This window comes from Lissotriton helveticus, chromosome 4_1 (genome assembly GCF_964261635.1).
Source record: "Lissotriton helveticus chromosome 4_1, aLisHel1.1, whole genome shotgun sequence".
In the NCBI taxonomy this organism is placed as follows: Eukaryota; Metazoa; Chordata; class Amphibia; order Caudata; family Salamandridae; genus Lissotriton; species Lissotriton helveticus.
The window spans coordinates 717,877,508-717,902,376 of NC_136063.1; the positions used below are offsets into that span (position 1 = coordinate 717,877,508).

General features: G+C 46.7%; 1 protein-coding gene across 1 annotated transcript in view; it reads right to left on the reverse strand.

The window, feature by feature from the left end:
• The window catches only part of LOC144827308 (E3 ubiquitin-protein ligase RNF138-like), a 62,490-nt gene that overhangs the window by 11,855 nt on the left and 25,766 nt on the right, over positions 1-24,869 (reverse strand). The window contains exons 3-6 of the mRNA XM_078685677.1: positions 15,126-15,288; positions 10,082-10,197; positions 8,258-8,357; positions 6,536-6,643 (exon numbers count right to left, since the gene is read on the reverse strand). Coding sequence (XP_078541803.1) covers positions 6,536-6,643; positions 8,258-8,357; positions 10,082-10,197; positions 15,126-15,288 — 487 coding nt within the window. The remainder of the gene's footprint in view (positions 1-6,535; positions 6,644-8,257; positions 8,358-10,081; positions 10,198-15,125; positions 15,289-24,869) is intronic.

Below are 24,869 nucleotides of genomic sequence, written 5' to 3' on the forward strand. Positions count from 1 at the left end.
GGGAAGGCCATACACTAGTCTGGCTGCTTGGTTCTGCACAAGCTGGAGTTTGCGTAGACTATATGCCGGAATGCCGTTGTAGAGGGCATTGGCATAGTCTAGCCGGGAGATCACCAAGGCAGACATGATAAGTTTAAGTGCCAGAGGGGAAAAAAAACGGGACACAGTGCGGATAGTACGGAGCATCAGAAAACAAGAAGAAACAGAACTAATTTGTGAGTGAAGGGTGAGCTGATTGTTAATTTTTATGCCAAGGGTCTTGACCGTAGAAGAGGGAGCAGGAGAAGAACCGAGGGTGGAGGGCCAAAAGGAAGAGTTCCAGGGACTGGACGAGCCACCCGTAAGCACCAATTCGGTTTTATCTGGGTTCAGCTTCAGATGGTTGTGGCTCATCCAATCCCGGATAAAAATCATAATAGATTGAAAATTAGAGATAGCGTGAGGGGAAGAAGAAAGATTGAAAATCAGCTGGAGGTCATCCGCGTAGTTGTAAACCGTGACCTCCAGCTGCTGCCGGAGTTGGAATGGGCATTGAACATCACGCCCCTAGTGACCCGAATGATATCGGACCTGAAGAAATGGCATTCCCTTCCCCTTAATCCCCTGGGGCGGAGTGCACTGTTTAAAATGAAGGTCCTCCCCCGTTTCCTATACACTCTACAAAACATTTCCATCCCCCTTCCTCGGGCCTGGTTCCGAGAGCTGGACGGCACCCTGTCCAGATTCCTCTGGAGAAGCGGACAGCCGCAGATTTCCTTTGCACACAGCCGCATCCCACCCTTTGATGGGGGCCTAGGTGTTACTCATCTCTCTCTCTACTACCTCGCCACCAAACTGATCGTCATTCACGATTGGTACGCGGGTGGCTGGTCTGACCCGGCGTACCGGGTGGAACTGGAAGAGACAGACTTCTCACAGCTTCAATCACTCCTCTATGGTTGTCCTATCCCGATAACTGTAGCCCCAATCACCAGAGCGGTCTTGCTGGCTTGGCGTACCGCCCTACGCCACACGGGATGGGACCATAAACGTACCCACCAGATGCCGCTCTGGCACGGGAACTGGCCCTGCGAGGTTTCGTCCCTTGGCGGGTTTCGGCACTGGGATCTCATTGGGGTGTCAGTGCTCGGGGATATCTGGGTGTGAGACCACATCCGAGCCTTTGCTGAATAACAGCGTTACGCCCTGCCTCTCGCCCCGCATTTCAGGTATCTGCAGCTGCGCCACGCCCTTCATGCACATCTCCCCGCGCCAGCCACCCTTCCAGAGTTCAGCCCGTTGGAGGCCCAGGTGATGGGGAACCTGGGTAGGGGAGGAGTATCCCGACTTCACCGTGCCCTAGTTAATAATAGCCCCTCGTCCCTTGGCCAATTGCATGCCCGGTGGGAGGGATGGGTGGGACCCCTGGAGGAGGCCGATTGGAGAGATGCACTGATGGCCCCACGTACCCTGCCCACGTCCTCCAAGTTGCGGCTGGTGCAGACATACTACCTACACACGTCCTACCTCACCCCAGAGGCTCTTCCGGGCCCGCTTGAGACCCTCCCCGGACTGCCCCAGGTGTAGGCAATCCCCGGCCGACTTCTACCACATGGTGTGGACATGCCTGGGGCTCACGAGGTTTTGGAGGGGAGTGGAGAGAGCTCTAACAGGCTCTGGGCTGGGAGGTCCCTCATGACCCGATGCGACTGTTGCTGGGTATCTTTGATGGCCTGGATGGCAACAGATCAGATAAGCGACTGCTAGGGACGGCGGTCGCTGTGGCCAAGCGGGACATAGCACTTCACTGGCTACGAGAATCAGCTCCCACGGTGGGGGGATGGAGGAGGGGGATGGACTGGTGCAGTGCCCAAGAGGAGGTCCTTTTCGAGTCTCGGGGTTCTCCAGAGCAGTTCTCTAGAATATGGGGGAAATGGTATAATTTGCTTCCACCATGTATCCAGATATATATGTAAATGTAAATGTAAATGTATTGGACTTGTAAAGCGCACGGCTGCCCGTAAGCGTCCCGGCGCTTGCTTAGGGAACCCGTCCTGGTATTCCCCTGTGAGAAACCCCGGCAGGGTGTCCACAAGGTGAAAGCCAGGCATCCCGCCGCGAGGGGCCGTAGTGGAGATTAAGCAAGCTATTGCCCAGAGTCGCAGAGTGTGACCACTTGAGTTGAGTAGGCACCAGAGCGAGAATTGTCGAGTCCGTGGAATTTTGAGCCAGAGACCCGCCGAGGCAGGGAATCGAACCCTGGTCCACGGTCGATCTCAGCTTCCGGGTCTGCCGCCTCTAACCACTGAGCCACGCTTCTCCACGATGTGTATATTTATATATACACATCGTCTTTGGATAGCATCAAGCACTTGTGCTGTTGGACTGGTTTAACTCCACTCATGTATACTGTTGATTTTACCCTATTGTACCTGCTGATTTATGAGCTGCTGCCAATTAATTTTCTTTGCTGTTTGTCCTTCAAAATGCTAATAAAGTTGATTATCAAAAAAAAACATTGCATGCATCAAGACACATTGTTAACGTTTTGTAAAAGTTATAACTTTTTTTTATGAATAGTTGAAATAGGTTGAGGTCCAATTTCATTTTGGCTTGTGTTTTAACTCATTTTCAATCCATCTTTTAGCGGCGTGGCCATTTTGTCTGGTGTGGTTGTGCTATCAGGGTGCTGCATAGGGGGTGATGAGATGTAAAGTCCAATGATCTCCTCAGGAGAACTTTAGGTTTGCTCGATTGTTCCAGCTAGATGACCCTCCAGTGTTCTGGCATTTTATTTTTGCCACCAGTCTCAAGAACATTACCAAGCGGCAATTCAGGAGTGGGTCAACTGGTGCAAAGCAGGCCAGCACAGCTTACCTCCGAGTGTGGATCCCTCGTTGATTGAAGTGAGATTTCACTAGTTGTTTCCGTTCCTTCAGGAGATCTTTACGATTTACATAAGAGGTGCCGCAGGTCTTCCGATGCAGTGCCGTATAAGTGGCAAGTGGAGCCCGCTTGATCCTAAAGCCAGTGTGTGAGGTGCTGTATTCAAGGTTAACAGGCCTAGTTGGTACTTCAGGAATTGCATTTTGATAGTATTGGCAGAGCCCCAAGTCAAAGTATTTTTGAGGGACAGGGGCTGTGTAAGTGCTCAGGGCCCTGCAGCAATGGGCCCTCTTTGATAAGGATGCTTTGTCCTCGGTCTGTGATAGATGTTTGACCGTTTTCCATACAAGTTTTTTAAGTGTGGAGTTGTTGGTAGGTGCTTCCCATAGCTGTGAAAGCCCAGTGTTAATCAGGCAATTTTTGAGGTAAGATGAGGCAGGTGATTAAACTAGCTGTTGTAATTCGAACTACAAATAATGGCTAAGAGTTCCTGCGGCTCTCCGCACTTTATCCAAAGTGATGATATACGCTTGTCTTGCCAGCATCTGTTTTTGTAGGGCAAACTCCAGCCTGATATGTGGTGGCGAGATATTTGGGCAGGCCAAATATAATTCTATACGCGGTTATAATTGTGCGGTCCAGGACTTTGAATCTCTACCACTCTGTAATTTACTACCATAGGCTATTGATGGTAAAACCTTGGCACATACAACTTGAGCTAGGGGAAGTAGCGATGGACCACCCAATTTAGAGTTGAGATTCCTTAGTGAAACCGACAGGGCGAGGCCCTTCCTTCTGATTGAGATCTTCTGGTTAACAAAGTGGCCACCCTGGTCTATAATCAGGTCTCAATATTTGTATTCCAATGCAGATTCAATGTGTGGGCTGCCCCAGTGCCAGGCTGGTGATTTCTTTGAGTTTTTCCTGATAGTCATTGTTCTGGATTTCTCCTGGTTGATGCTTTGGCCACTAGCTTCAGACAATTCCTGTTTGGTGGTTAGAAGGTGCTGTAGGCCCACCTACTTGTGACTGATCAGGACTAGATCATCCACATAAAGAAGGCATGGTTGTGCTAAACCTCTTAATCTTGGAGTGTGTGAGTTGCAGGCATTCAGAACCGGCACACGGTCTGCTAAGAACAAGTTAAACAGGGTCAGGACCAGTACACATCCCTGTTTAAGTCCCTTCTTGGTTGGTATGCATCTTGACAGAGGATCTATCGCCCAGCTTTATCTGAACCCACGTATCTTTGCGAAGGTTGATTATCAAGTTCAGCAAAAGCCTGTGGTATACCCCCAATTTGCCAGTCTGGCCCATAGCCTGTTCCGATTTACATGGTCAAAAGCAGCCTTTTAGTCAATAAAACCTGGTTGTAATGGCATTTTAGTTGATTCCGCCTGGTCAATCAGCAATGCCAGGGACAAGATGTTTGTTGTTGTTCCGACGGACATTGCAAGGGCGGTCTTAAGGGCAATGATTGATTTCTTTTTGGCCCAGGACTGGAGCTCTTCTAGGAATGTCCCTGCAAAGAATTTTGCCTTGTTGTCTAGGAGAGCTACTAAGCAGTCGTTTTTTGACAAGGACTTCTCTCCAGACTAAAAATCTGGGAGATTTTAGAGATCCTCCAGGAGGGTGGGAGTGTGCCAATTTGCCTGAATTCAGTGAAGAGAGGTTTGAGAGCCTTGGCCCTGAGTTCCACATCTAGTTTAAACAAAACAGGTGGAATTCCATTTGGGCAGGGCCCCTTCTCTCCTTCCCTATTTGCCATTTGAATGCCATGATGTTGCAACTTGAGGATACAGATACTGGCGTATTTGCCCCTGCTGCTGGAGTTTCAGAGGAGCTCCCTTCCTCCATGTGTATCTCTGGGGAAGCTCCTCCTGAATGTATTATGGTTTTGATCCTGTGGCCTGTAGGTTGTCTTGGTAGAAGTGGTCTCCAAGATATCTTGTCTAGTCTCCTTCTGAGATGTTGGATGGAATGCCCTCATATGTGGGGCAAATAAAGCAGTTTATTATTCCCCAAAATATTGTGCTGTCTTTCTGCATGATATCGGTGTGCTGTTTCACCCAGACCTCCTCCTTCAAAGCTCTATTGACAGACCGCAAAAAGTTCAGCTAAAGAGACAAAAATGGGCCAAGTCTAGACAATCCGAGTTTGCACAAGTATGGGGAAACCTCCTCCTCTGTACCTGTTCCAGTACATCGGTCATTTCAGACAGTAGCTCACAGCGTACTCTGAACTGGTACTGAGGAGGAGGAGGAGGATTCACCATACTTGTAGAAACCCTTATCGTCTGGACTTCGACATTACACCTGACTATTTTGGGACCTGAATCATTAAGATGGTTATTACTGCACTTATTAAAATTGGATATCATGGATTGGAAATAAAACCGGATAGAAGGAACATTGGAATAAGAAGATTTAGCCCTGAGGAAGTCGCAGGACAAAATTCCCAGATGAGGGCCAAAACGAATGTTGGCTTTGTAAGGCTGAGAAGTAACGAATGAAGGAACAATAAATAAAAGAAACATTTTTAAAAGAAGAAGACAACTACTGTTAATTCTTGACTATTTTTGATACTAAGTAATATGTGTGTGCTAGGGAATATTGTTCACTTGGTTATGTTGGTTATGTTGGTTCAGACCACATGTACGGAGTAGGGTGGCTCTTCCCATCATTAGCACCACACTTTTTTGATAACTATCATAATGTGAACTTTCCTTGGGGCATTGCTTCCCTACGAATCTACCACCCATCTATCCAAAGTTAATAGTCAAGCAGAGATAAAAATCCATGGCCTACAGGCACTTTGGAGTAAAAAGGGAAAATATTAAAAACTTTCCAACACTCATAAGGGTGTCAGTCAGTTTTGAATTCAAGTCCCATTGCTTTAACTCAGACTAGAATAGCTAGGAATACTAAGGGTGTAGGACAGAAATGAGAACAGAGTAAAAGAAAAACAGGCGGCTCTTATGATAGAAAATGATTCGTCATTCATAGGGCGGTTGTACATTGGTCCAATTTCAGAGGTAAGACTGATGACAAAGAGAAGGCTTTATGAAAACAGATTGTGGAAACATATTCAAGGAGGGTTGGGGGAAGGGTCGAGGGTTAAGAAGGCTCTATGCCCAGGAGTTTCTCTTACAAGGTAGACCAATCTGAGAGGAGGCCTTATCGCATAGTTAGAAATGGGACTCGAAAGGCACGTGAGCTTTTTATATAGCCTTGGAGCATGCTGATGTGGGCTGTACTGGTTGGTAAAGACCCTAAAACCAGATTTATAGGCCTATAAAGAGGCAGAAGGGCTATAAGGCTATTACAACATGCTACTCATGGCGGATATCATTTTCCAAATTAAAAGGGGATACACAGAAAAACATTGGAATGTTGGAGCAGAAGGCTTATACCAGCCATTATAAGCCCCGAGCCACTCCATTGTCTTCAAATGAAGCTCCCAATATTCCAATGTTCTAAAGGGCTGTATTTTCAACTTCAGTGTCGGAAATATGCGGATATTCATTCTGTAGTTTGTGTTTGTGTTTCTCTAGCACACTAGCAAGTAATAATAATAAAGAAACTTGTAAAGCGCACAGCTTTCCCGACGCTAGCACGGACATTGATAGAGAGAGTAATACAAACAGTAAAAGAAATAAAAACAGATTTACCATAAAGTCATCATAGTCAAAACGGTGTCTTCTGTTTAGATGGTCCAGAAGATTTCTCTTTTCTATATTCTGTTCTGTCCAAGGCATAGAAGCACAAATGGGACATACCTAAATTGACAGGTTAGAGATCAGAGTTGTGCAGAAATATAAATATGACTTTAATGCAATTTACACAATTTATGAAATATTTGAGAGAAATGGTGAGACAAAATTCTCATGAAATGTGTTTTAATTGACATCCTTTTTGGTACACGTGCCAATAGCCGATTTATTCATTTTTAATTTTTATACACAGGAAACAATCTTATTGGTTTTTGTTCTTTTTTCCTTTTTTGCAGTTTTAATCCGCCCGAAGTTGGCCTAAAGACACCAGAGCACTTTACATGAGCAACACGGGACAAAAAAAAAAAAAAAAACTGACCTCGTGTAAAGGCACGGGAAAATTAAGTGATTTGACTACAACCGCAGGATGTCGAGCCAAAATTGGGACTCGAGCCTGGTTCCCATGTTGGCCGCTCAAGCAGTTAGGCCAAATCCCTTCACCATCATTGCTGGAGTGGATCCCATAAAAAAAAAGCATACACGTATTGTGGGTATCATGGTCTTCAAATATGTTTTCTAGGATGGTGCCAGTTTATGGTCTTCCAATAAAGTCGAAAAGTCTTTGCAACAAAATAAAATGATACAGGTTTATCGAATTCTGCAAACTTAGCCTTCAAAGTTGTTTTATAGAACATTCAGATTGCCTTCCGGCCACCATGGGATCACCATGGGATGCTTTTTTGGAATAAAATACAATTTTAGACCATGCGCTCTGTGTTAATGTGGATTTGTTATAGTCCGTGCTTATGCAAGTCAACATAGTTTTCACTCCTACAGGCCCAGTCATAGATGCTTCATCAGAAAGGGTACAGATTATCCACTGGCACATTGGTCACATGTCGAACTAGATAGTAAAAGTCAGTATGATTGTTTTCACGTTAACTTTCGGAACAAAACTATTTTTCTATATTTTTAGCTTCCCGACTAAAAGTAGATATTCAAAGATATTCATGGAGGTCCAGCAGCTTTGCAATGCACTTGCGATAGGTTTGCCCTGCTGAATGCTCTCCAATTGTGTTTAAGGGACCAAAACATATTGATCGGCGTAAACTGGAATTACCTGGGACATTACCCTCACTCATAATTCTTCTGAGAAGAGTGATTTAATTATGTAATTGTTTCAACATCTGCACTGACAGTATCCATATTGTTCAAACACCATGCATATTACATTCCAATATAAAATTGTATGCACAATATCGCTTATATTTTATGTATACTTGTCAAACCTTTTATTACTTTTTTGGTTTTTTTTTTCTTTTAACTAGTTTGCTATTCTTTGGTCCAACCAACAAAATGGATTTTGAGAAGAGTGGTCTTAAAGAACGTGCGAAAACTATGAAAATAATGGTTGGATAATTTTTCCAAGGGGTACCCTCTCTAGCAGTTTTACAGTTAATATGAGAAACAAAGGCACGATTCAACGAAGGATTTCTGTTTTTATCAAAAAAAGATTGCTCAAAACACTGTAATAGATTGTTTTTGTGCACTGTATAACAATTTTGTTTCACGTATACATCGAAGGGAGTGAACAATTATAAGTGACGTAATTTTTTTTCTCATGAAACCAGTCCGGGACAGATGAAAAAATAAAATAAATAACAGTACAAGTGGGATTACCAATGTAGCGGCTTCGTAACTGTGTTCTCGGTTGAAATGAGCCACAAAGCCTTTCCTGTCCAAATTGCGTCGCATGCACACGGGGCATTCAAACAACTGACTGTTAAAAGTGAAAAGAGCAGGTTAGAGATGAATTCAAACATAAGACTGGACTAACACTGGTTAAATTCACGAATGAATAAAACAATAAGACAATCTTTTTAACATTAAGTTTGTACCGAGCATTAATAAATACACCAAGCACCGTGCTTAATTTGAGTTGGTGGTTGTCACTGGGATAAATGGTCAACAGCACTTATGACAGTCAACCACAAGGCGGAGCAGTCTGTCAAATTCAGAGCAAAGCAAAAGAGTTTATTAATTAAATATACATAAAAAATGTCTAATACATGCCACCCTAGCCATTCTTATAACATTGGGGGCCTGGAATAGTCTGAATAGTCACACTTACAAGAGTGTTATTGTTCATAGTTGTGTTGGCACTAACATTGGCAGCGTGGGCAGGGGCAACTATTCAGTGACCTCCTGATGAAACTCAATCTTGCTCTGAAGGCACTTCAGGAGGATGGAAGCGGTTTACAATCCCAGAAAACCACTCTGAAGCACCATTCAGACAGCATAATCACTATTCAAGTATCCCAGAAGTGCAGATCTTAGGAATAGGCGTTTGTTGCTGGTGATAGTTTCCACTGCACCCTAATCACAAGACTCCACAATGCCAGCATCTGCGACAGTGCTCTGGACTGGATTCACTCCTTCCTTACCAGCCGAACACAGCAAAGCTGACTTCCTCCGTTCCTCCCAGAACCTACACAGATCAGCTGCGGAGTGACCCTGAGCCCCACCCTCTTCAACATCTACATGGCCCTCCTCTCGGCCATGGTCAGGAACCACGGTTTCAACATCGTATCCTATGCTGACGACACCCAGCTGACCCTCTCCAACGAGCCCACACCACCAGAATCAACTTTTACAGCGGGATGAAGGCCGTTGCCACCTGGATGAAGGATAGCTGCCTCAAGCTCAAATCAGACAAGACCGAAGTACTCATCCTGGGATCCGCCCATCAGCCTGGGACGACTCCTGGTGGCCTGCCACACTGTGAACCCACCCACCCTCACAGACTATGCATGCAACCGCGGCATCATACCGGACTCCTCGCTGAAATGAACAGCCAAATCAACGCCGTATCCTCATCCTGCTTCCACACGCTCCGCCTGCTTTGCAAGACATTCAGATGGATCCCCAAAGAATCCAAAAAGACTATCACCCATGCCCATATCACCAGCAGACTAGACTACGGCAACACTCTACACCGGCATCACCCAGAAACAGCTCAGAAAACTACAGAACGTTCAAAATGCTGCAGCCAGACTGGTCTTCTACATCCCCCGCAGGAGCCACATAACACCTCCGACAACTCCACTGACTCCCTGTCAACAAGAGAATCACAAATGGTATTGCTTCTACGGAGTATTTGCTCTGTCTATATATCATTTATACCACTAGAGAAGAAGAGACAAATGCACCTCTTTCAACCAAGCTCAGAGAGTGGGGGTAATCTTCGATCATGCAGCAGCACATTTTGGGCCAAATATATTCTCCTTTGATTAAGTAGTAATTTCAAAGATGTAATGATTGACAAGTTACCACTTTTACTGTCAATTTTAAATAAATGCGATATGTGGAATATCTTTGTTGTGTTTGGTAATTTGTGTTTTACAGAGAACATACTCTTCTATGACAACTGGACTATCGGCATTAACAATTAAAAAAAAGAAACTGGTCATACAATTTAAATTATTACTTGCACAGGGTTCTTACCTGCTGCCTGATGAAGGGTTGCGTGAGAGAGCTTGGGTCAGCTTTGTCGGAGAGCCGTATTCCTCCTGGTATTTCCAGCATGTTAGGTAATGCTGCCTCATTCGGTAATACTTCACCTACAAATGGAAATTCCGAAATATATAAAAAGTATGTGGTTGACATCAAAGCCAATTATCTCTACTGCTTTCTACAATGGTGGTCTTTCAAAACCGCATTATGTACCAGAAGCTCTTAAAAGGAACCATATGCAAAATGTCCTTGCTCACCACCAAACAAAACATGAACTCTTAGGATATAAATTGTGGTTATAAAGATAGGTTGTTCTGGTCAGCTACATGTTTGTTCGTTGTATGTTATTTCACCCTAGCACTAGAACAATGACAAAACTGTACTACTACACCCCCAAATGGGACCCTAGTGGCTCAAAATGTTAGATCATACAATCTTTAGTTGTAGGCAGTAATATCTATGTACAATAATTTGCTTAGAACTATTCAAGCAAATCCTGCACACAGTGACACTAACAAGGAATAAGGTTTTTGTAATTAGGCATTGACATGACTAACATTTTAATATTGGTTTGGTTTTTCACATTTAGGGAGTGTCCTTGACAAGACAGTGGTATAGGTCTGTGGTATGGAGCCTTGCCTTCATTAGAGTTCCATCTTTCTGCAGATCTTCCCTACTCCGTTGCTTACTTTAGTGGAACTCAAAATCAGCAGGCTCCAGACTTCTCCAGCACTTTATTCTCAATCTGGTCCTTGCCATACCAGGGAAGACTGGCGACCAGAGGCTGAAGTACCTGGTTTTGGCCAGCACCATTACCTTCAATGTGTGAGGAGGGGGTCTGCTTGCACACATCACTAAAGCCCTTGGCCAGACTTCCTATTCTGAAAAGGGTTATTTGAGAAGTGATGGTGGTGAAGATCGGAAGAGCGAGGCTGAAGGTGCGAGGTGGTTAGCAACTGGGGACCCTGGTATTTCCATTCCACTCAACTACCCAAGGACATGTAGCACTAAATTGGGTGGAGGGATGGGGTGCACTGCCATAACATAGGCCTATGGTTTGCAAGCACAGACCAGATGCTAGTCCAGAGCAAAATGGTAGTAGAACTAGTGTCGCGAATCTCAATAGCCATCATGCTGAACCTCCACCTCGTAGTTCCTAGCAGGTTGATGGGTTTTGCAGGGCTGTTTACCTACACATGAGTCACGTGTGCTTGCATATCTTGCCACAGACGGGGTGTGCTTGCATACATTGAAACCCATGGGGTAGGGCAGGGCGATCCAAGAACCATTACGCGCCATGCACTAGGCATGCTAAAGAGCTACTGGTTGGAGACCCCTGTGCTAAGAGGATGCGCCATCTAGATTAGTGGAATCCCAGTCACCCACCAGGGTACCACAAAGGGCACTTGGAACTCTTACTTTCATCCAGTTATGGCATATGATCATAGTTGGCCTAACTTTCACAAATAGAAACAAGATTGTGATCGTGTGGTATTCCTGGATTGGTACCCTTTGGCAAGTGACCCTCCCAACACCATAAGGATGCAACACATTGAGGTGCATTTCATTCTCACTAAACCGAGCAGCCCTTCACCCCTGGGATTAACGAACAACACTCTGATGATCAGAGGGGGGTGTATTGAAACCCCTTGTCAGAAATTGCTTTTCTGGTTGGCAGAGATATGCACTGTCCAAGCAAGAACAACAATCCTAGGAAGGGTAAGTCAGATACACACTCCAAGATGACCTGCGTTCACCCTCTGGTAGCTTGGCACAAAGCAGCCAGGCTTATCTAAAGAGGCAATGTGTAAAGTATTTGTGCAACCCACACAGTAACACAATGGAAACACCACACAAAAAAAAGAAGCAACACCAGGTTAGAAAAATATACAATACATGTATAAATAAATCAAGGCAAAAATGACAAAAATCAAATAAGTGGAAGCCGAGATATTAATTTTTAAAGAATAAAAATGGAGCTCTAGAGCTTAGAGGTAATAAGCGCCAATGGGGGTTAGCTGATCACGCTGGACTGGGACAAAGTCAACAATTCACGCCGACTGAGCTGGAGCGTAGGTTGGGGAGAGGAGCCACACAGGCCCAGTGAACAGAGAACCTTGATGCTGGTAGCAACAGTAAGATGCAGGTGCTGACGGGCGATACATCAATGTCTAGCCTGTAGTCATGGTGATACATCGATTTTCTCCATGCAATGGTGGTGATGCATCTGTTCCGAAGAAGACACGTCAAGCCGATTTGGTTCCGAAGTGTGATGCGCTGGTTTTCTCCACGAGGTCAAGTGGATGCGCCGATCCCTCCACACTGCTGCGGCGGTGAGGAGCGGTTCCTATGCGTCGGGCTCTGGAAGCGATGCACTGGTTTTGAGACCGATGTGCCGATTCTACTTCTGCAACAGGGTCGATGCACCGTTTCTGCTACACACAGACTGGAGATGAGGATTTCTCTGGTGCCACTTCCAGTGAACCAGGCACAGGAGCCAGGGTAGACTGATCGCTCAAGTCTCAAGCAACAAGAGGCAAGCCAACAACCACATAGAGATCACTTTGGCTGCAAGGCAGAGTCAATCTCTCCCTCAGCACGGTCAGAGAGCAGCAGGGCAACAGAGTAGCATAGCAGAAAAGCAGGTCTTCCAGATCAGCAATTCAGCAGAGTGTCAGTGCTTGATGCAGCACAGCATTTCTTCAGCCAGAGTTCAGTTACATATCCAGAACAAACTGATTTGGTGGGGTCAGAGCCCCAGTAATGATACTCCGTTGTGCCTTTGAATTGAGGGCAATTTCAAAGAAAGGTCTTTGAAATGCACAGAAGCCCTTTCTTCCCAAACCCTGGCTTTAGACTAATTGTAGGGGCTAATCAGTCCTTTTTTTGTGGGGACAGGACAGGAGTATTTTTTTAAAACTCAGGGGAACTCCGCTGCACCCTCCCACACTTAAACATAGTTTTAAAAAAAAGCCACTTCCCTGCTCTGGCGTATCCGAGCTGCCCTCCTCCCCGTTCGCAAACCCCTACGTTGTACGTCTTACAAGGACTGTGCATGAGTAGTCCTCGCGCAATATACAAAGTCCGACCGGCAAGAAAGATGCCAGAGCAGCAAGTGGCGTTTTTTTTTTTTTTTACTGTTTTTTTTAGCATGGGCTAACTGCTCCGCCATGGAGTCAGAGTTTTGCCTTAACTTTGCGTTCCCAATGGAATGCAGAGTTGGCAAAACTCTGCAAACTCTGCTGGCGGAGCAGAGTTCACCACCCGGGCTTAACTACGATCTGCCCTAGGCTGCTCATTGTGCAACAGACTCCTAGAAAGGATGTTCACAAGCCTCTAAAGCACCAAGAACAATTGCAACAAATACTACATTGTTCCTAAATTTCATCCAGGTCACATAGCATTGTGTGCAAATAAAAAAAAATGCCAGTTAAATGTAGCAACATGTCCATTTATATACACACGTTGATACAAATAATTCCTCTCTAGCACCGTACATTCTTAATCGAAGGTGCTCAATTATATGTTTCTATCGAGAGCCTGCAACTTTACATGATTAACAGGGCCATGGTATCCCCAAGTACAGGACTGGTTGCACAGTTTAGCTTATTGCAATGTCAATGCAGAAACCTATGCCAGTCTTATGCAGTCACCATCCCGCCCCAGAGATATATGGGGCCCATTTTAGGACTATATAGCAGCTGCTAGGCAGGCCTCCAGCTCTCCGGCAGAAAACGGCATTGCGCCAGAGGGAGTGGGATGATCGGACCGGACTTCTATTGTGGGACTTGATAGAATTAATATTCGGAGTGTTGTATTTCTGCGTATCCATGCTAAATGTCATGTCAGATGTGAGGAGATGTGCATAAGGGATGTGTTTTTGAGTGCGGGCTGAGGAAGAGTCCTCTGGATTTGGATAAGTTGAAACGCGAGACGGCATTATTCTTACTGTCATAACTGCAACTGTTCTTGAACTGTCGGGAGCGACAGGTAAAACGTGCTAAATTATTGTATACGATACTATGAGCAAGGTGCTAGTTACAAAATATGTTTGTTTCATATCTGGAAAATAAAGTTTAAAAAAAACAGCGCCATGGTACATACTCGCAGATGGCATGTGCTCGTGCCACAAGTACCTGCACTGCGATCTCTTCTAACTCCTAAAATAAGCAGCTGTAGGTTCACAAGAACACGATAGGAGCAGGCTGACGAGCATGCACAACCACACACTGCATTTCCATACTCATCCAGCCAATAACAGTGCTTACCAGCCTTAACATCCCAGCTACCGTGCACCCCCACCAAATAGCAGGGGTATATTACAGAAGGTCACAACTCTGGTCATCAAACATGACATCAAAACATCCCAATCTAGGACATAATACAAACCCTCACTCTTGCAGTTACGCATAACCAATGGGGCCGCACACATTCTGCAATGCACACTAGCATCTAGTCACATTTCTAGGGCTCGGGCTCTGCGTACACTGCGCAGCAGTGTCGCGCAGCTCCGGGTCCTATTCGGGGAGATTTGAAAATGAACCTTAAAATTCCACACGCTTGTGCGTGTGGATTTCCAAGGTCCATTTTCATTGGCCTTGGCGTGCGTGCTGTTTTTAAACAGAACACGCAATAGGCCATAGACGGTCGCGTAGGTCCGCGTATGGCCTATTGGTGTCTGTTACGCGCACCAGAGGCCATATATTTAGAATTATCGCAGCTTGACAGCCGCGATATTTCAAAACATGCTCACAGTGGCGCGCGCGCACCACTCGCGGGCTTTTTCTTTTTCACGAGACGCTGAAGGAGGTGCTGCAGGAGGCCTCCTCCTGGATCCCGCTGGTGCAGAAGCAGTGCCACCCGGACAGCAAGAAGTTCCAGTGCTCGCTCTTCGCGCCAGTCTGCATCGACGACCTGGTTTGTGTTTTGCCACTGGTCTCACAAAGGTTCCCTGGATACATGAATTTTTAAGAACGAATAACCTTAAAATAGAATATTTTAGGTGAAACGCTAATTTTCGGCAGCCCGCACTTACCTGTTGCTCACAGCACTTGCAGCGGCCGTAGCACGTCTTCATATCCTGTTCTAGGCTGAAGGCTCTCAGAGGGGTGGCGATCTCTCGGTGAGATATTCTCCCGCGGCAAAGCGGACAAACTGCCCCGCCTTTCATGGCCATCTGGAAGCACTTCCTGCAAAACCTAACAGCAACAGTGTGAACGAATGGCTCGAAATGAACTAGGATTCTATACGGATAAAAACAACCTCCCCCACCCCCAGCCTGCCCACAACTCAACAAAACGAGAATAGCATTTTACTTTCCACATAATGCAATTAAAATCTCATGCACCAATTTAACCTAAAAATCTGAGGAGTAGGAAAGCAGAGATCGCAGTGCCATAGGTATTATGCCAAGTTATGGAAAGCTCAAATATGTTGCTCAAATAGGTTTAGTTTTATTATTTTAAGTCTAATAAACAACTTTTTACTCGTAAATAGTCGAGTGGCTTGGGCGGCAGGTAATAGTAATTTATAATGTAGATTTAACTAATAAATACCCATTGTGCTCATCTCTAAATTAGCCAGACAGCGCCACCCAGTGTCAGACGGTCACAAGTGCCTGTGAAGATAAGTAAGAGCCGCTGTTGAGCACTGGAAACCACCGGCTCAAATTAAGCACAGATGTTAGACTATTTCACCACAGTCAAGCTTAGCGCTCCTAAAGCCTGGTCTCAGTCAACGATTCATACAGTGGAGCACTTTGACTGAAGCAAGCAAGATTCTGTTTAACTTTAGATTTGGTAAGCAGGTTAACCAGGGAAGCACCTGAGCAAAGGCATCAACAGCAGTGTGCAGTGACACAAGAAGAATAGCCGCTTCCACTCCTGGGGATGTAGGTCCTGGTCAAAAGCTTCCCATCCTGTCCCTTTTGAAAAAGGCATCATAAGAAGCTAGAAAGTACGTTTCAAGGCACCAACAACAATTCTTAGAGATGGAAACAAAGGCCTGTGCTACTCTACATTGCTAAAGTATTGGAGTAACCATTTGCTTCAATGGCCACTCAATTAAGATTCCCGACAACCAGTCCGAAAGCACTATTCAGACAAAAGTTAAATAAGTATCTTGAAAATAACTCTTCCTATCCTGCCTTATGCCACTACCGTCGCCCTCTGTCTCCAAGACCCATTAAGCAGTTTGCTTAAGTCAGATTGAAATGAGCTGTGGTGAAGCTTCAAAAGTTCATCACTGCCACCGTTGATATTTATATATTATAAAGCAGGGGCGTAGGACACACTAAAATTCGGGGGGGGTGGCTGTTGGCAGGGACAACCTTGTGGACTTTCCCGTGGTCCCATACAAATTGCCCGTTGTGTGAGACCGTAAACCTGTTAAATACAATTTGTTAGAACTGGGGGTCTCTAGTTGGCAGAGGTAGGTACCACTGTCCAAATAGGGACCCTTGCTTCTAGTCATGGTAAGGAGGAAACTCTTCATAGAGACCCTGCTCACCCCCTTGGTAGCTTGGCACGAGCAGTCAGGGTTATTGAAGGCAATGTGCAAAGTATTTGTACCAACACACAGTAACACAGTGAAAACACCACAAACTGACTCCAAAACAGTTTAGAAAAATAAAGTGATTTAATCTAAACGACAAGACCAAAGCGACAAAAATCCAACATACACAGTTCAAGAATATGAATTCAAAAGAGTTCTTAAGGTTGCATTAAAATAATCCACAGCTGCGTCACGTTTTAGCCAACAGTACCTTTAGATGTGACAAAAGTTCCAAGTGAAAGCTGCAGCGTTGAAAAGCAAGCGATGCATCAGTCCTGGGGAGGCGATGCGACAACCCGCGCTGGACGCAGCGGGCGCGTTGCAGTGACTCTGGTCTGTTTGGGTAGGGATGAGATACCTTGTGTGGATTCCAGTGCGCAGGTTTCGGTGGAAGCAGCTGGCAAAAGGTACGATGAGACAATCTTTGGGGCGGCAACGATCTCCAGTGCGGCGACGATGGGCGGCTCAGCATAGATCTTCTCCTCTCGCGGCCCCCCGATGAGATGGCTCTGCGACGACTCTCGCAGTGACATGATGCGGTCCGCAAGCGGTGAGACGATCACACCCAGTGACGACAGGGTCTGCGACGATACTTGCAGCGGTGGTAATCTTCCTGCACCGCACTGGTGCGTCCCGCAAACGAAGGATGCGACTACTCTGGCAGCGGCAACAGGCGCTGCGTCGATCTCGTCCTTCGTAGCGGCGGGAATTTCCTCGCACTGATGGGGATGCGCTCCGCAAGCGCGAGATGCCTTAACACTTGCAGAAAGTCTTTAAAATCTTGGTTTCCAGCTTCCCAACACAGGTACAACTTCCAGAGGCACCACAACTGGTCCAAGCACTCTAGGAAGGACAGAACTCTCTCAGCAGAGTTCAGGGAAGCTGGGGGTGAAGTTCTTTTGTTCATGAGACTGCTTAACAGGGAGCCAGCTTCTTCAGGCCCTTGAAGATTCCTTCAAGCAAGGGGACACAGCACAAAAGCAAAGTCCTTCCCCTCTCCATGGCAGCAAAGCAACTGCAGGTCAGTCCAGCAAAGCAACAGCAGGACAGTCTTCCTTCTTCAGTCTTCCAGCTTTCTCCTTGGCAGAGGTTCCTTCTTGATTCCAGGATGATCTAATATTCTTTAGTCTGGGGTCCTGTACTTATACCCCTAAAAGTCTTTGTTCCCTTTGTGCAGGAGGGCTCTGAGCCCTGACTGAACCAGTTCTGGGTGTTCCTTGAGCACTTTGTTTTCCTGGCTTCTCCTTTCCTTTCAGAGAGAGGGGCAGGGTGGTCACCCGCCCAGCAGGAGTTGGAGCCAGCACTGTGGAAGGCAGGCACAGTCCTGTTCAGGCCCAGGTACTATCCCCTCACACCACTCAAGATGCAGATGCAGTCATTCAGCTTAGGGCGGACTCAGCCAGCCTCCTGGGGGCTCCCCAGCCCCTGTCACTCTCAAACCAGACAGTCAATTCACAAACAGGCCAAGGAACACAGAAAGGTCAGACAAGAGAACAGCAACTTTCTAAAAGTGCTGTTCTCGAATACAGGATTTAAAAATAACCTTTCCTAAAAGATGTGTTATTAAATTCAGAGTTCAGGGATACCAGACTTTTATGTCCTACCTTGCTCCTATGGGAAGATATGCTGGTAGCCAATGTAGCCAGCATCCCCCATGACAGCCTATGGGCAAGGTAGCCTTACAATAGTAAAAAAAACAATAATGGCTGTAATTCACTACCAGAGCATGTCACCTGCACTAGTATATGCTCTACATTTCACCTACACTGCACCCTGCCCAGGGGGGCACCTTGGGCCTTCCATAGGGGTGACCATTGTGTATAGAAATGGAAGGGTAATGCCTGGCCAGTGTGGACACTGGCCAGGTCAGTATGGCAGTTAGCAACTGCACACAGGCACAGGCCTGAAACACAATTTTAGGGCTACTCATGTAGGAGGTACAATCAGTGCTGCAGGTCCACTAGTCCTAAAACAACGACACAGGGTCGTGACTCCGAACCAGTAAGGCTGAGCCCAAGCTTACTAAACAACAAAACAACTGCCAATACCGGATACTACTTCATTATTTTTAGAAATGACCTATATGAAAAAAAGCATAAAGGTCCGTTTTTTTGGTTTATTTCACTAGTTTATTTATTTATATTTAACACTAGTGGAAGACTATTTTCTAGAATAACCAATTTAATTATAGTGTATATACAATTAGAGCAAAGAAAATTACAATAGAGTATTTACAAATAATTCATAATATACAAAACAATTACAGAATTTACAATACATCCACCTTTCACACTGGCCAAATCATTCATCCATACACAGTCATACAAAACAACAGCGCAGCGTTTCGAACTCCCCAAAGTTTGTCTCCTCTGTAATAGACTGGCGTGGTGTGCACACCACGCCAGTCTATTACAGAGGAGACAAATAAGTCGCTGCCGGCCCCGTGCAACTAAACTACATGCGCGCCGGCCTCGTTTTGGAAACAAATGTTCAAAACACATGACATTGCAATAAAAACTTCGATATAGCCGTCTATCGTCCGTATGCCATCTACTGGTGGAGTGTTTTGTTCACTGCTTTAAGATTATTGGTCCTGAGGAGAACTCCGCATTGGGGAGTTCGAAACGCGTCGACCTGTTATTGGGCTCTTCTGTCAAAATTGAAACAGTTACCTTAAATAGGGTGCATTAAAAGGATTAATTCCTATGATTCATATTAAGTTTCGAACATAGAATGTGCAATTGCATATATGTACATAGGAACCCAAAAAAATATATCTTTCGTTTGACATTAGACCCTGAGGATTTGCGCTGTTGTTTTGTATGACTGTGTATGGATGAATGATTTGGCCAGTGTGAAAGGTGGATGTATTGTAAATTCTGTAATTGTTTTGTATATTATGAATTATTTGTAAATACTCTATTGTAATTTTCTTTGCTCTAATTGTATATACACTATAATTAAGTTGGTTATTCAAGAAAATAAAGTCTTCCACTCGTGTTAAAATAAATAAACTAGTGACGTAAACCAAAAAAACTGACCTTTATGCTTTTTTTCATATAGGTCATTTCTAAAAATAGTGAAGTAGTATCCAGTATTGGCAGTTGTTTTGTTGTTCAGTAGGTCCACTAGTAGCATTTGAATCCCCAGTCCTGGCACACTCCGTGCATTTTACTAGGGACTTCCTGGTAAAACATATGCCAATCATGGATAACCAATTACAATAACAATTTATACAGAGAGCATATTCACTTTAGCACTGAACAGCAGTGATAAAGTGCCCAGAGTCCTATTTCCAACAGCCACAGGTCAGGAAAAATAAAGGAGGAAGAAGCAAAAAATTTGGGTATAACCCTGCAAAAAGGGCCATTTCCAACACAACCCCCTTCCAGCCTAAAGCCAGGATAGACCAAATGATAACTCAATGAGATTTCCTGCTTAGGGCGATAGAACACGGAAACTGGCCCAAACAGCAGGGCACTATTCCGGTTCTATGCCTTCCTGAACCCAGTTGGATCACTCTATCCATACTCTCAGGGTCCACCAAGCCAATCCATGTGGAACCCTTCTCCTCACCTGTGGACACCATCTGTGCAGCACCTAAACTTAACTTGCTCACAGATGTGTCCCAACAGACAGACAGCAAGCCACAGTGGCCATAGACTGGTCAGGGATGAGACCCAGGCCTTATGCCTCTCTGGGCTCTCAAAACCCTGTGGCGTTAGAGGATGGGGGGCAGAAGCCCCAGGTGCTCGGCACCCTTAGTCCACTCTCCGTCCTGTCAGGTCAGGTCTGTCATCCTGGCACTGACCCACCAGTCCCCGGACCTGTATCCGGCAGCTGGACAGGAGGCTGGGGTGGGCTTCCTGTAATAAAGATAAATTCTCCAAGTAAGGTAAAACTCCAGATTTATTGAGATAAATAGTACAGCATCAACGGTCTAAATCTGCCTGGGTCAGCAGTCTCCGTCTCAATGCAGTAGAGCTTGCGCTCCCAAACATTCTGTGATGTCATAGCTTCTACTGAATTGTTCTTAAAGAAGCATGGGTAACAACACTTCCCCATACCCGGTCCTCCTCTTCCTTTGGGATCTGTACCCTCCCACTTGGAGCAGTACCACTAGAAAACAAACTGGTAGGGACACTGTTTACAGATGTCCTTTCCTCCAGGTCAGGCAACACCTGGACCTGGCTTCCCAGCCCAGGGGCCAACCCCTGCGGTTGAACACTTGCCCGGCGCACCAGGACTTCACTCATAGATGTGCCCTCACACTGGTAGACAGTACCAACCTGGCCAACACAACGGTGTGGCCCAGTCCATTTTCAGGGCGATACTCTTGCTCCCCCTTCCAGGAGCAACCCTGTCCACCAGGACAACCAGCCACAGGGGCCACTGACAGCGGTCAGTGATGAGAGCCAGGTCTCTTGCCTGTCAGGTCTCTCTAACCTCCGTGGCGTCAGAAAGTGGGGGGCAGTAGCCCCAAGTACCTGGCACCTTCCCTCCACTCTCCCTCCTGCCAGGTCTGGTAGGGCATCCTGACACTGGCCTGTCAGCCCCGGGTCTGTACCCTCAGGCTGATCAGGGGTCACCGGCTCTCCTCTACCTACCCCTCCTTCAGGGTTCCCGCACTCTCCTCCCAGGAGAGGCGCCTTCGAACACAATTGTCCTACCAATTCAGGACCGCTCTCCAGCAACTGGTATCCCAACCTAGGGTCTAAACCCTCAGGTTGCACCGGGGTCAGAGGCGAGGACTCCCTCCCTCTGTACCCCCTTCCAGAGGGCTGCGCCCTCCCTACTGGAGGGCTACCCCTGGAAGCCAAACTGGTCAGGACACTGGTTACAGATGTCCTTCCTTCCAGGTCAGGCAGATCCTGAACCTGGTCTCCCAACCCAGGGACCAATACCTGCGGTGGTGCACTTGCCTGGCATGCCTGGACGTCTGGGGGCTCTCACACAACCCCTCTAAGGATGACTCATGTGTCCTGTGACAGTCTGCCTGGCGCAGATCTCCCGAACCCTGTCCACCTGACAGTGCACGAAGATCCCCCAGGATAGAAATGGTGTCACCATGGTCGTCACTCCAGAGAGACTCAGCCCTTCTGGCTGGCTCCTGACCCACTGGGGACTCCTTCCCCCCAATCACCCTTCAGTCTGGACTTCTGCACCCTCCCAACTGGAGTGGCACTGCCAGACACCAGAACTGATGGAGGCCTGACTACAGGCACTCCCCGCTCACCAGACACTAGGAGATCCTCCTCAAATGACCTACTAGCACCCTCTAGTCCCCCAACCTGGTGTTCGCTTAAGAAACCCTCCAGGCCCTGAGACTGGGTTTCGGGCACCTTGGGACACACAGTCCCACACTCACTCCTTCTCCACTGACACAGGACGTGAGCACCTACACCCCTCCCACTACACTGGGACCTAACTGGGCTACACTGAACCTCTTCCACCTCACAGGTCTGGAAGATATCTGGGCCACTCCTTTTGGGATCACTCCCCAATGCCTCTTCAGACTCTCTGGAATCCACCAAGAGGACTGCCTCCAACGCAAGCTCTCTGGGATCAGAGAACTCACACTCCACCGGATGTTGGCACAGCTCTGGAAAACAGGGACTTAAAATAAGCTCTCCAACAAATGAATCACACAGCCCCCACAGTTGTTAACCAAGCTACCCTTTGCCTCACCGTCCAGTGCCTCTCACAAGTACCCCACACCACTCTCTTGAGATTGGCAAGAGTGTGTCCTGCTGTCTCTGGCACACAACCTGCACTCTTCTGGACAGTCTTCACACACACTCACCAAGGTTTCTATCATGGGGGAACCCCTCTCCCTGTACCTCTCATCTAGAGTCAGTAGAGCATCCCTCCCATTACTAGGAATATGATCCTCTGTGTCAGCCCCCCAATCTACTTCAGGGACACTGCACACCACTGGAGCTACCTCGTAAACCTGAACCACCTGGTGTATGTCAACCCCCTCCCTCAAGTCAGGCGCCACATCTCTGAATGTTTGTACCTTTCTCTCAGCACTAGAAACTACCATGTTGCTGCCACCATCTGAGCTGGACTCCACCTCCAACTCGGCAAAGCTCAACTCTTGAGTTACCCATTTTTCTTGTTCAGTTGAGACACTCATGGCCTCAAGCCTCTCGAGCTCCAAATCAAGCTCCCTCATTCTTAATTCATGTGCCAAAGTCAATTTCAATTCTTCCAAAGCATACATCTTCTTGCTCTCCTCTGCCTTGTTCTGGGCCTCTATTTCCTTCAGCTTCGTCGCAAGCCTCAGGACTACTAACTCATGATCACTAGCCCTTTGATTTTCCTCCAACTCCACTGGGGAAAACTTCTAGCGGAATGGTTGCGGCCAACCCTGGAGGCTGCTCTGGACACAGGTCGATCATGTGACCTGAAACCATCACCTTCTGCATCCTCTTCCACTTCTGCACCATCTGTCGCCCCAGACCCTTTGGTGTCCCACCAGGCTCTTAAGGCCTTCTGTAGCGGCTCTTCATGGGACATCCAAAGCTCCTGCAGAACTGCAGGAGTTGACCTACTTTGTAATGACTTAACATTTCAATATCAAACTCCAGTTCTGCAACCTCACTTGCTGCTTCACCATTCTGAGACATGATGCGTAGATACTTTCAGGGTTATGACCAAAAATAGAACCAAAACACAGTATCTGGTTGCGTAGTGGTCTGCACTAGACTAGTGATGTACACCAATTACTGTGGGTCAAGTAAAAATACAAGTTCAAATCCCACCACAGCCACCAATGTTAGAACTGGGGGTCTCTAGTTGGCAGAGGTAGGTACCACTGTCCAAAGAGGAACGCTTGCTTCTAGTCAGGGTAAGGAGGAAACACTTCAGATAACCCCTGCTCACCCCCTTGGTAGCTTGGCACAAGCAATCAGACTTATTGAAGGCAATGTGCAAAGTATTTGTACCAACACTCACAGTAACAGTGAAAACACCACAAACTTACTTAACAGTTTAGAAAAATAAAGGGATTTAATCTAAACTACACAAGACCAAAACGACAAAAATCCAACAATATGGTTTCAAAAGAGTTCTTACGGTTGCGTTAAAATAATCCATGGTTGCGTCACGTTTTAGCTAACAGTACCTTTAGATGCAACAAAAGTTCCAAGTGAAAGCCGCAGCATTGAAAATCAAGCGATGCGTCACTCCTGAGACCCTGGGGAAGCGATGCGACAACCCCGATGGACGCAGCGGGCGTGTTGCAGTGACTCTGGTCTGTATGGGGAGGGATGCGATACCTTGCGTGGATTCCAGTGCGCAGGTTTCAGTGGAAGCGGCTCGCAAAAGGTATGATGCGATGATCTTCGGGGCGGCGATGATCTCCAGTGTGGTGATGATGCGCGGCTCAGCGTCTATCTTCTTCTCTCGCGGCCCCTCAATGCGATGGCTCTGTGACGACTCTCGCAGCGAAGTCATGCGGTCCGCAAGCAGTGCGACGAGCTCACCCAGTGACGACAGGCTCTGCGATGATACTCGCAGCAATGGTAATCTTCCCGCACCGGACTGGTGCGTCCCGCAAAACGAAGGATGTGACGACAGGCAGCGGCAACAGGTGCTGCGACGATCTCGGCCTTCGTAGCGGCGGGAATTTCCTCGCACTAACAGGGATACGCTCCAAGCGAGCGATGCGTTAAAATTTGCAGAAAGTCTTTTAAATCTTGGTTTCCAGCTTCCCAACACAGGTACAACTTCCAGAGGCACCACAACTGGCCCAAGCACTCTAGGAAGGACAGAACTCTCTCAGCAGAGTTCAGGGAAGCGGAGGGTGAAGTCCTTTTGTTCCTGAGACTTAACAGGGAGCCGGCTCTTCTTCAGGCCCTTGGAGATTCCTTCAAGCAAGGGGACACAGCGCAAAGTATTGTCCCTCTCCTTGGCAGCAAAGCAACTGCAGGTCAGTCCAGCAAAGCAACAGCAGGACAGTCTTCCTTCTTCAGTCTTCCAGCTTTCTACTTGGCAGATGTTCCTTCTTGATTCTAGTATGAACTAATTTGCTGTAGTCTGGGGTGCTGTACTTATACCACTAAAAGTCTTAGTTCCCTTTGTGCAGGAGGGCTCTGAGCCCGGTCTGAACCAGTTCTGGGTGTTCCTTGAGCACTGTGTTTTCCTGGCTTCTCCTTTCCTTTCAGAGAGAGGGACAGGGTTGTCAGCCTCCCAGCAGGAGGTGGAGCAAACACTGTGGAAG